Source organism: Chelonia mydas, chromosome 3 (assembly GCF_015237465.2).
Source record: "Chelonia mydas isolate rCheMyd1 chromosome 3, rCheMyd1.pri.v2, whole genome shotgun sequence".
NCBI lineage: Eukaryota > Metazoa > Chordata > Testudines > Cheloniidae > Chelonia > Chelonia mydas.
In genome coordinates this window covers 131577676-131590424 of record NC_057851.1, presented here as the reverse complement: position 1 = coordinate 131590424, position 12749 = coordinate 131577676, and the positions used below count along the sequence as shown (strand labels likewise).

Here is a 12749-nt window from a genome sequence, read left to right as displayed (position 1 = left end):
TGCTTAAGGATTATGTCCAAATCACCTGGGTGGCTTTGAAAACCCCACCATCAATGCATTCCCATTTATCTGAACAGAAACACAGAGAAGTACTTTTAAAATGTATGACACAAAAGTTTCCTTACTACATATTCAAACAAACTCAATATGCATCACATACAGAGAATGGATAGGCCAGTATGCTTACGTAAGTCCCCATTGTCTGGCTTTAAGAATTTTTAAACTTTTGAACTAAAATGAGTATCTCAAAGAACCCCCGCCCCACCCCAAATTGATATGGCCTAAATATCTCATGTTGGTTTTATAATATCACAGAGGGATTAGAAATCCAGTCTACCACTGTGAGAATGCTTGTCAGACTTCATTTTCTGTACCTTTGAAGTTTTAAAGCAAAGCTTTGGAGTGCACTGTTAAAAAAAAAAAAAAGCCTTGGGTGGAACCAAATTATGATTCCATCTATAAATTGCATTGTTTTGAATTCAACTGTCTTTTAGATGAGAGTAGTCAACTTAAAAAAACCCAGAATGGAACTCTGATTCTGCATTTTATATTTTGCCCTAGCATTCATCTACATACATGATTTATTTTGATGCTGCTAGATACCACAGACTTACTGGAAATGGCTGCCCCACATCCCTTTATCGAGAAATTAAAAATGCTTTACCTGACCACAGATGAAGACCATCAAATCCATAAGAGTACAGGTCATCGCCAACACCATTTCCACCCCATTCTTCACCTCCCCCAGGGTAGGGTGAATAGCCCTCTGTTGAAGCCCAGCCCACTCGAAGATGAGTAGCTTCTGCTGTCACAAAGGGCTCCACATAGTCCACCATAAGCTCATAGTACCATTTTCTGTATTGGGCGGAGCCTTCGCTGATCCCAAGGAAGATATTGGGTCTCATGCTTAAAACAAAGGGGGAAAATGGCTAGCCATAAAAACAGATCAGAAGAGCATGTTACAGTAGTTAGATTTCTTTTTCTCAATTTGTGTTTACCACTTATTGAAGGTATGTCTTGTTTCATTAGAAGTGAAGAACAAAATGAAAGTTCTTCAAAATTTCAGGTGGAAAAGCTTCCCATACAGTTCAATCAAAATTGTAATTTTCAGCAATTAAACCAGCACTACTAATCAAATACCTGTAATAATACTTTGCACTTTTAAGTACAGTAGAATCTTGGGAATAGTGGTTGTTTGTAACTCTTATGGTTGTTCTTTCAAGTTTACAACTGAACATTGAGTTAATATAGCTTTGAAAAACTGTACTATGCAGAAGAAAAATGCTGCTTTTAACCATCTTAATTTAAATGAACCAAGCACCAAAACAGTTCCCTTTCCCTTAATTTTTTTTATTCGTTTTCATTTGTTTCTGCTGCTGCCTGATTGCATACTTCCGGGTCCAGCTGAGGTGTGTGGTTGGCCAGTCAGTTCGTAATTTTGGTGTTTGTAATTTTAAGGTTCTACTGTACAACTTTACTAATTCACATTGCACACCTTCAAATTTGCACACACAATAATGACAGCCTCTTTCCGCACCAACAGAAAAAGTATAGTGAGTAGGTACTGTAGAATGGTCTCATTCTGCAGTACTAGGACTTTATTACACTTATAAAATGTACTACAGAACACTTTACTGTGAAATGTTATAACTAAAACTACAATAAATTTGTAAAATAAATGTTCACTTATTCACCAATTTGTAAATCCAATAATTCATAATGGTATACCAGCCATTCGTGCAAATTAGCAATATAGATCACTAAAATGAGGTACAGACGTTCATTCATAGATTTTAAGGCCAGAAGGGATCATTGTGATCACCTAGTGTGACCTCCTGTGTAACACAGGCCATAGAACTTCACCCAACAATTTCACAAGTCCATAAATTCTGTTTGAGCTAGAGCCTGTGGTTTTTTGTTTTGTTTTTTAAGGAAGGTATCCAATCTTGATTTTAAAAGACTTTTAAAAAATCTGTTATCACATTTCAGAGTAGCAGCCATGTTAGTCTGTATTCTCAAAAAGAAAAAGAGTACTTGTGGCACCTTAGAGACTAACCAATTTATTTGAGCATAAGCTTTCGTGAGCTACAGCTCACTTCATCGGATGCATTCAGTGGAAAATACCACTTTTCCACTGAATGCATCCGATGAAGTAAGCTGTAGCTCACGAAAGCTTATGCGCAAATAAATTGGTTAGTCTCTAAGGTGCCACAAGTCCTCCTTTTCTTTTTGTTATCACATTGTTATCATTCACATTTTTATATTTACATTTTTCCTCCCACTCAATGATTAAATGACTTATTTGCTGGATATAGGACCCTTCACTTGAAAGGTCAAATTCTCTCCTGCATAAGCATATGCTCAGTGTAGGAATGGGGGTGTATCAGGGAGCCATTTAGAGCTGTCCGATTCTCTAACTACTGCAGCACTGCCCCAGAATTAAGTTTAGGTTTGCTTTTACTTACGACAGCTGGCTATAGTTCCTGTTCAGATTCTTATGGATATAATTTATCAAAGCCACAATATGCCAGTTAACGCATTGTCTTTAGAAAGATTCACAGAGGTGATTCCTGTGCTATGGTTAAATAGATTTTTCTCTTAATGACTGCAGATATCATCTTAGCACAAGAACTCAAATTCCTTTTGCTTTGCTGATCTATATTTAAGTAAATAATTTTCTTTTACCTGCTCACATGGTTCACAAGGCGTGTCTGTAGGAGGAGATCTCTTCCTGGTAGGAGATTGTCACAGATTAGATGTTGATTAGACCGCACAGCGACTCCATGGCATACACAGAGAGAGCACAAGACATCTAAAACCTATAAAAGAAATTAAGTTCTTTTCACTGTAATTTACTTTTCATATTAGAACATTAAGAATCAGCATGGACTACTGAAGGGAACTGTATTGATACCCCATCCCTTCGAATGAGATACACATTTTACCATTTGGAATTTCACTTTTACAGATAACCTGCTTTTCTTATTCAGTGCAGTTCCTTTATTCATAGAAATATCTTACACACCTTATGGTTTCTTCCATGTTTGTCCAAAAGACAGATAATCGATTTAATATGTCCTTCCTTAATAATGTTTAGAGCTTCTGGACTTTCCACCAACACACAGTGCAAAACCTCCAGAATTCCTGAGAAGGTAAAAAATAGTAATCATGTATTGATTATATAATATCACTAGCTGAAAGTCTGTGCTATTGCTCCCGTGAAATCTGTAGAGTCATGTGACTCCTGGACAAAAATATTAGGCAACAAGCATATGAATGCAAAACATGTAAAAATTGCAATTTAATAATGTGCATGTGACAACTTCAGTTCATTTCACCTGACTCAAACATACCAACCTCTGTTCTAGTTCTTTGTACCCGAAGCACCATTTCCCTGACTCCCCCACTCTCCAACTGCTCAGGGGTTTCTCCTCTGCCCAGGTCCCAGTAGCACCACTTCCCAAATTCCCCCTCCTCCACCCACATCATGCTGCCCCTGGACCCTCTCTCTCCTATAGGGCATTACATGAAGGCAGGGCTCAGTGGCAGGGCAGGTCTGCGTTCTCAGCCCCAGGGCTCTAGAACAGAGTGCTGCCAACATGGCCCCTCCTGAAGACTGTGGGAACAGGGAAGCTTCTTGAGTCATCCCTAAAATCCTGGGACTTGTGATCAGTTTGTGAGAGCTGGCAACACTACAACACTGCCTTCCCCTGGCTGCTTGGAGGGGACCCCCCTTACCCACCACTACACCCAGGCTGGGGGAGCTGTTGTTCTACCCCCTCCATCTCCCATCCCCACCACTATCCTCTGTGCCCAGCTTAGCCTCTCTCCTGTCCCCAAACAACACAGTACCCCATTCCCCTGAAACATCATCAGACTCCTGGTCCTCCCCAGCACCCCGCTCCCCATCATTATCCCCATTCACCTTTCACAGAGTCTCTACTTCTCCTCACATTCCCTGTGTAGTACATCAGTGATAGTGTGGCAGCCATTGTGTGTGTGGGGATGGCTTCAGTCGCATTGAAAACAGTGGGAGGAGGCAGCCAACCTCATTAAGGGCAGCCTCATTCCCACATGCGGATAAACTGTAGGGAAACAGCGGCCACTTGCTGGCTTCAGGCCCATTGACCAAAACAGGAGATGGGTAATCCACTGTCTGTCCAGTCACCCTCATACAACCAATAAAATTGCTGCATGCACATTAAGTAAGGGTAATAATCGGTTGAGCCACCTCCAATATCACAAAGGTCTAAAACTCTCGGCATGGCACAGATACATACTTTATACCTGTGTGATGTACAGCTACGGTAATTCATAAAGTCAAAGTGACTGAGAAATTAAAAAATTGGACAGTAACAGACTGAAAGCTCTCAACCATGCTTGTAGCAGCTTCCATCACTTCACACTGATTTAGACAGTTTAGGCTTCAGAGTGACACAGAGAGTGACATCCCAGTAATCTTATTATATAGATAACTACCCATGGGCGTCACTGCACATTGCATTTGCCCAGCAATAAACAAAGTTTTAAAATTGCTGCCTTCAACAGTATACAGTGAACAAATAAAATAAAAGAATATCATGTTGATATTGTTACTGATAGGCTTAGTAGAACAAGTGGATTTAGGGAAAAGGTTAACAGAAAAGTAGTATATTACAATTCACTTTGATCTCTGCAGATACATTTGATAATTATTGTTCACAAGCAAAATATGAGAGAATTCCTGGCCCCACTGAAGTCAATGGCAAAACTCCCACCAACTTCAAAAGGCTCAAGATTTCACCCTACGTATGTACTACATACATAACACACACATTGTGTGTGTGTGTGTGTGTTTGTGTTTATATGTTCCCCCAGCATAATATTGTCTGAAATATGTAAAAAAAAATTCAGTCACACTAACAATGCACCAAAACTGAAACTTTGAATCCTGCCCAATGCTGGAGGAGCGGCAGATGTGAGATTCCTAACACAGTGACTCGGTGTATGTCACTGTTTTGGAGGGAACGTTCTCGCAGCCGGAGCAAGACATCCTGAAGCACTTCAGAGTAGCAGCCGTGTTAATCTATATCCGTAAAAAGAAAAGGAGTACTTATGGCACCTTAGAGACTAACAAATTTATTTGAGCATAAGTTTTCGTGAGCTACTGCTCACTTCATCGGATTCATGCAGCTGGAAATACAGTGGAAATTCCACTGCATGCATCCGATGAAGTGAGTTGTAGCTCACGAAAGCTGATGCTCAAATAAATTTGTTAGTCTCTAAGGTGCCACAAGTACTCTTTTTTTTTTGAAGCACTTCATACGCTCTGTGTATATCACAGCTAAGCAGGGATTGAAAGCTGCTGTTGTTTAAGGAGCAAACAAATAGAATCAGCATGAAATTGAGACACACAAAGAACTAAGAACCACTAAATCACCTGTAGCCTCCCAATTAAACATAATTACCATCCCAATAAAGCAGCAGTCATTGCCATTAAGAATCATTAGACTTAAATCCCTACAATGGTGCAGTAAGACAGGATCCCATGTGTACTGGGTCCAGGCACCATTGCTTCAGGGGGCCTCCAAATTTGGCAGCCATAAGCATCATGCATGCAGTTAATTGCTATCAACTGCTGCTGTTGCTGCCACCTGAAGAAACAAGTCACAGCATTGAAAAGGAGGGCTGAGAAGCAGTATTGAGCTAGCAGTTACACAAGGTCTAGTGTTAGTCCTGTCATGTCATGTCTCTTGTGACCTTCTGCCTCTCCCCCATCCCTTGTCTCCAAGAACACACCCTGACTCTCTGAGTGAGATACATGCTCCATGCCATGCTCTCTTTTCCTGGAAGCAGGCAGTGGTAACACCACAGCATCTATTCTCACTCTGCTATGGAAGGAAGCACCACCCAGTACTTCTCTGCAAGACCCAGCTGCATTAGAGATGTCACATCTTTCCTGTTAGTACATGGAGTGAAGGAAGGAATAAAACATCAACTACTACCTCAGAACCAAGAGCATCCATCACACCAAGCATCAGAGAGGAAGAGGACAGAAATCCCCTATCTTCTTGCAGATAGGAATGGAGGATATATTTGCTGACCTCACAGAAACTAGAAATGAAGAATATTCCCATTTGCTAGTGTGTCAGTCAGAAGGAGAAATCCTGCCACCACTCCTCCCTGCAGCTAAAAGGGCAGAGATACACTCTCACTCTTCTCAGAAGCTAGGACGAAGAAAAGCAAAAATAACATCACTCCCACCAATCAGAACTCCTAACCCCACACAGGTTGGGGTCCTCAGTGCACAGGATGGAAAGTGTGTAGTGAATGAGTTAGAGGACACTTACTGAAGAGTAAGGATAAAAATAAATACTGGTCATCTGCCGCATCCATTACACTACATCTGTCATGCACACTGAGGGCATGAAACAAATCCCACGCAAGTCAATGAGATTTTTAACAAGGACTGCAGTGGGCCAAGGATCAGGCCCTGACTAAAGAAGAAATTATAGCATGTGACCGTGACACTGAAGACTACAGCATGAGGAAACAACTGTCCTCAGCATATAAAATCTAGAACAAGTTTCTGTCAAAACTCGGCAAGCTAGCAAGCGTTTGCCAGAGGGGTGTAGAAAGCATGCTTCTATGACTTTATGAACATGTTTTTATTATTGAGTTCCAATTTACTCACAATAAAAAACACAATTTGGACACACAAAAGAAGTATTCTTCAAGTGACAAAAGGTTTACTCTGATTTATTGATGTGAATTTTGTTGCTGTTGTGAGGAACAGAACACCCAGATGAGAGAAAAGAAGCAATCTAAACCAAGGCTATTACACCGACCCTCGAGTAAGGATGGAGAGAGCAAAACAAATTTAATACAACATGCTGACATCTTTTAATGAGAAAAATAAACGCTTTGGTAGACAATTTGAGGAACAACAGAACATAGTCTGGCATGCAATAAGCTGTTTGTGGGGACTCAATATAAAAATATTCTAAACTACCTAACAAAACAAAAAATAACAAATATCTGAAGAAAACAAATCATTATAGGGTTTATGAAATGCCACATTATGCAAAGTAATCAGTGTTTCTGAAAATAAAACAAAAAAAAAGAAAAATTGAAATACAGCAGGCATGGAAAGAATTAAAAGTAGTTAGTATCTTTCAAGTGGCCTTAAAATGAACCCACTTGCATTAACTAACTAACTTCTTAATGTATGAAAGAAATATGGAATAATATTATAAGCATAATTCAGGAATCCTTTATGACAAAGTAATCTATGGTCTCTATAAAAATACCATAAAGTTCCCTTCTAGAGGAGTTGCAAATAACTTCTCTAGAATATTTGTATGGTCAAAACTAAATAACTTAATGCCATTAGTAGCTTTACTGTAGGAATAAGCCACAACAGCCATGTGTTGGCAGGCTAGTGATACATGCTTCTTTGTGACACATAAAACGGAAGGCCCAAAAGCTCCAGAGAAATCCATCGGTATCTAACTCCTGGTGTAGTTTATTGCTTTTAGAGAATGCTACAGTTTTAATTTTAAAATAAAACAAAAACATTTTACATTAGTTTTATTGGGGGAAGGTGTGTAGGTTGTGCAATGTATCATCCTATGAAAAATAAATGCTAGTAGAAAGATAAAACAATTGCAAAGAAAGGATTATAGATACCTTTTATTCAAAAAAAAAATTTTTTAAGGTTTTTCTGGCTTCTTCAGACTCCTACCTCCACCCACTTATCCTCAATGAGCCAGGGCTGCTCTGTCTGTAGCAATCTATGGCACAACGGCCAATTTCAACTCATTTGATATTGAAAGCCCAGATTACTTTTATTCCCCAATAAAATGTGAGCTAATAATTGTCACTGGGATTTTCACGGACTTCAGTGAGAACGGGATCAAGTCCATAGTAATGCTGAACAGCCAGCCAAGCTCACTGAATAGAGGAGGATAAATCTTAGGGCCAAGGGCAACCACGCCTCGTAGAATGGAGTCCTAGTCGGTGCAATATTAAGCCTGAAATTTCAATGCACAGAAGTCAGTACGTTCCAACTCAGTGTTAGTTCAGACACATCTCACTGCCTCACTGTAGCGTACATTTAACAGCATGGCCATGAACAGTAATCCAACAGTACTCCACATGTCATGAGATCCAGTGTTACTAAGTTATGGTTACTATGGCAACCATAACTTTTGAATTTCCAGGCTTGTGTGATAGAACAACACTAAGATTATGGATTCAGTCACAATATTTTGGGTTTATTTTCAAAGATTTTTGTTTGTTTTTAATACAGTAAAAAAGCCTATGTTGAAGAAGTAAATGATGTTGAATGAGCAAGTATTATCTCCTCGACTCCATTTCCAGACCAACCAGCCATCTCTCTATCTATCATACATTATCACAGTAGCAACCGAGCCCTGGGTATCAAACACAGAAAAAACCCTAAAGATGCAGATGCTCTCCCGGCAGCCATATCCTACCACGGACAAGTGCCCTGCGTTCTTGGACAACATCTCTGAATGTGCAACTTGATCACACATTGATTGAAATATGCTTATTTGTTTATGGTAAAACAAAATGGGCCTGTCCCTCTCTCCTTGGAGCTGCCTAAGAGTGATCCAGTCAAGAACAATGAGTTTACTGCTATGAGTTCCTCTAACAGAAACAATGGAAACACACAAAGCATCACACCAACAACTCTATCTAACAGAGATTTGAAACCAAGGATGTTTCTTCTTTTACATGATCTCTTCATCCACACAAACAGTGGGATGTGGAGGGTTTTAATTATAAATGCTGGCAGGAGATTCTATTTTAATGGGTCAACATGAAGAGGAGAAAGAAGCTTGAAGACTAGCAGATAATTTCAGTCAGATGCAGTGATCCCTAGTGTATGAAATTTGAGATACCTAGAATAAAAATAATTGTTTTTCATACGTGTCTTTAAAAATTATTTCTCCCTTACTTACTCAAAAACTAATCTCTGCTGTTTTCTGGAGATCAACATTTAGAAGATTAACAGATTTTCAGTCATTTTCAGTTTGCACTTTACAAGTTTATCCAGTATGCTACCGTTTCTTTAAATTTTTAGAAGGATTAGTTAATATCAGCTGAAGTTTATTCTAGACAGTGAGACACTACACTTGTTTTAATTTATGCATTGAAGAGACAGAATATTTGCATTTTCCATCTGTTTCTTCTGTGATGTCTCAGTGCTAAAGAGGTCCAATCCCAAACACCTTTTTACGCACACAAATTCTCATCTTTTCATTTTGCTTCAATAAAGAACTCCAGATCAGGACAAAAATAAGAACGGTTTCCCAGTACTGGTTTCTGCTTTCTTCAGGCCTGGTTTAATTTTTAATCTAATCTGTATCCTACATAATTTTTTTACATATATGTTTGACTTTTATAATCAGTTTCCAATTCTACAGCATTCAAGAATCTGAAAAAGTTTTAGAAACATTAATGAATTAAGCTACACAACACTCCCAAATGGCAGGTAAATAAGTATTATCATGGGGAAACTGAGGCACGGAACAGTTACGTGACCTCCCCATCATACAAAGCAAATCACTGGCAGAGTGAGTAAAGGCACTAGGAACTGCCGCCTCTCAGTCTTGCACTCTAACCACCAGTCCACACTCCTAGCAGAAACACTCTCTTCTAGGGCTAATTGACAGCTAATGGAATTCTGCTAGAAGTATTATTCTGGATACAACAGGACTGTTTTTAGTTTAGAATTTTTCCATTTAAGACACTCTTCAAACTAAAGATGAGACAGAATATGAAGGCTAGCTTATTAAGCAGTGTATGTCATCATAAGCACATGACACCAAAGCTCAATGATCTGCATTCCACAGATGGAATTTAAGGGTTTGTGTTTTTTTTATAAAGCTCTAAAATACTGTGGGCAGTCTCTCTTACCATTTTAGACTCACATGTATGTAGCCTGCAGAAGTGTAAGCCTCCTCAGTATAAAGGGGTGGGGAGGTATGTCAGCAGGGGCACTCACCTGTGGAACCTACCAGTCTTTGGGACAGGGACCTTGTTTTCAAAGAATTAAGAAACTAAACTGAAGTGTTTTTATTTTCACACTGGTATGAATAACCATTGCACTGTTGTCACTGCATGATGGAAAACCCAATGGAGGATGTTATATGAGAGTTTTAAATGTATATTACATTTGTAAGCATTCAATCTTTTCTTACTGATTTGCTTCCTTGAACATTGATTTGCTCTCACTGGAAGCAGGATAGCATGCTAGTTCACTTCAGTGAAGGGAGAAAATCCAAATAACTGATCAACGTGTGTCCAATGTGCAAAGTCAACCTAACAGACATGGATAGTATTGAGAGTCAGGAGTTGTCCTTCCTCCCCTCCACAAGTGGGCAAGCAAAATATAATAATAAAACAAAAAACCCGAGCGACATAGAAGTATGGTGCCTCCTGGAAGTAGGCATGTCCTGCTCACCTGCCCCTAGAAACGGCCCTGCTTGGAGTGTTCCACACAGAAGACAAAACAATTCCTTAGCTCAAGGGTTAGGGGTCTGTACTGAGGATCAAAACTGCCTCAATTCAAACCCTGCTGCCAACTACAAGGGAGGAGAGTCCTTATGGTTGAACGTTAGCAGGCCAAGTGCTAGCTCTTGCCAAGGCCGTAGGCATCAGCTGAGCACTGACAAATTCATAGCTGGAAGCCAGACCAGCTCACCTGTATGTTCATGTTGTTCAAGATCGGTGTTGAACTTGTAAGAATATATTCAGTGTTTAGACTCTATAAGATGCTTGTAAGTTGCTGCATGCATTAATCTTACATGTAATGTCTATATCCAGTGCTATATGGTTTTTCTTTATCATTATAAAAATGCCTGCTCTGAAATTTGTAAACAGAGTCAGAAAAAGTGGTTCCCCTCCCCATCCAGAAGAACTATCAAGACTAAATGAACCATTGTGGAACATCGCCATTCAAAGGCTGGTAGAATGGCCATCTTACACCCATGACGGTGCTATGTGCAAGAAAGCACGTCCCAGGAGTTTGAGTTCTGGAAGGGGGAAATAAAGATAGCTAACATGAAGATTTTTCATCTCTTTGCTGTTTGAACTCTTACAGGGGCTGGAGCTAAGAAACAAAAAGCAGAGATTCATGGGGTCAACCTGGGTTAGCCCTAAAAAGACATTCAATTCTGACAGATTACAGACCTCTGTCACCTTTTGGAACCATAGACTGAACTCATTTGTGTATAGATGTTGCCCGCTTTAAACTGAAAATAACATTTCTTTTTCCTAGTTAATAAATCCTTAATTAGTGTACTATAGGATTGGCTACCAGCGTTGTCTTTGGTGTGAGATCAAAGGTACAGACTGATCCAGGGTAAGTGACTGGGAGCGACCTGAATATTTTGTGATTTTTGGTGTAAGTGACCATTTATCACTAAGTCCAGCTTGCCTAGGTGGCAAGATAAACTGGAGTGCCCAAGGAGACAGTTTGTGACTCCATGGTAGGACTGTTACAGCGATCCAGGAGTTCACATTTGTTACAGGGTTGGTGAAATCTAATTATAGAATGCAACACCAATTTGGGGTGTCTGCTGTGATTTTGACAGTCTTCCCTGAAGTTGGCACTCATGATCATGAACCTCTTCAGACAGCATGACAGTTGGAATTTCTGTTTTTCCACTTTTCTATAAATTTTAGAAGTATGATCAGGAGACTACAAATTTGGTTTTCCAGGCCGGCTATACCCTATATGTACAGATCATGTCCTTTATTAAGAGGGGTTTTTATGTTTTTCTGGGGGTTTTTGGTGGGTTAGCTATTTTGTATGCACAATAAGGTCACTTCAGATATAAGATGCTGTGTTTCATTTTAGCTGGTCACTTTCCTTAGCAGAAGGCTGTGAAATCATAAAGCATGTATCTTATAGCACTGTAGGACAGAGGTTTTTAAATGGTGTGGTCCAGAATATATTTGGGAGCGGGGGAGAAGCTTCAGGGGAAAAAACCATACTATGCACATTCTGAGTTAGGTGGCCAGAGAGCAGCGGGCTGCTGGCTGGGCACCCCGCTCTGAAGGCAGCACTGCCGCCACCAGCAGCAGAGGAGTAAGGGTGGCATGGTATGGTATTGCCACCCTGACTTCTCCACTGCCGCTAGAAGCAGCACTGCCTTCAGAGCTGGGCACCCAGCTGGCAGCTGTCGCTCTCCCCTCTGCCTTCGGAGCTGGACAGCCAGAGAGCGGGAGCTGCTGGCCGGGAGCCTGGGGGAGCAGGCGAAGGCGTAAACCACTACAGACACAAAGAAGGGGGACGCTATGAAACAAGCTTGAGAACCCCTCCTGTAGGACACACAGATCCATGCACTCCACATCTCACATGAAGTCTCTTATTTACAGATAAATATTTGTCTAAAAGTGAAGTTAACTTCTTTTCAGTCTTAAAGATTTTGATTACTTGTATTCCAACCAAATTCTACCTCATATCTACTTGACTCCGCAAACTACATCCAGTAAGCCCGAGGGAATATAAATTATATATGGGAGTTTTAAAATGACTTTTATATAATTTTTTAAACTGAGAAGAAAGAATCTAAATGGTTTATCTTTAATAAGATTTTCAGCTCAAAACCCAAAGGCCAATTAGGATTCTAAGTGAGAGATCTGAGAATGATCTACTTCACATAAATATCTTAAATCTGGAGATAGCTAACATTAAGGCTTCCTAGCTTTCTAAAACATGATGGTACCTGCTTGTG

At 40.0% G+C, this 12749-nt stretch overlaps 1 protein-coding gene across 2 annotated transcripts in view; it reads right to left on the bottom strand.

Moving 5' to 3' along the window:
- RYR2 (ryanodine receptor 2) overlaps window positions 1-12749 on the bottom strand; it is a 699456-nt gene that overhangs the window by 342170 nt on the left and 344537 nt on the right. For both annotated transcript variants that reach the window (XM_043544343.1, XM_043544344.1), the window contains 3 exons: window positions 3026-3144; window positions 2686-2819; window positions 665-906 (listed from right to left, as the gene is read on the bottom strand). In XM_043544343.1, the coding sequence (XP_043400278.1) occupies window positions 665-906; window positions 2686-2819; window positions 3026-3144 (495 nt within the window). The remainder of the gene's footprint in view (window positions 1-664; window positions 907-2685; window positions 2820-3025; window positions 3145-12749) is intronic.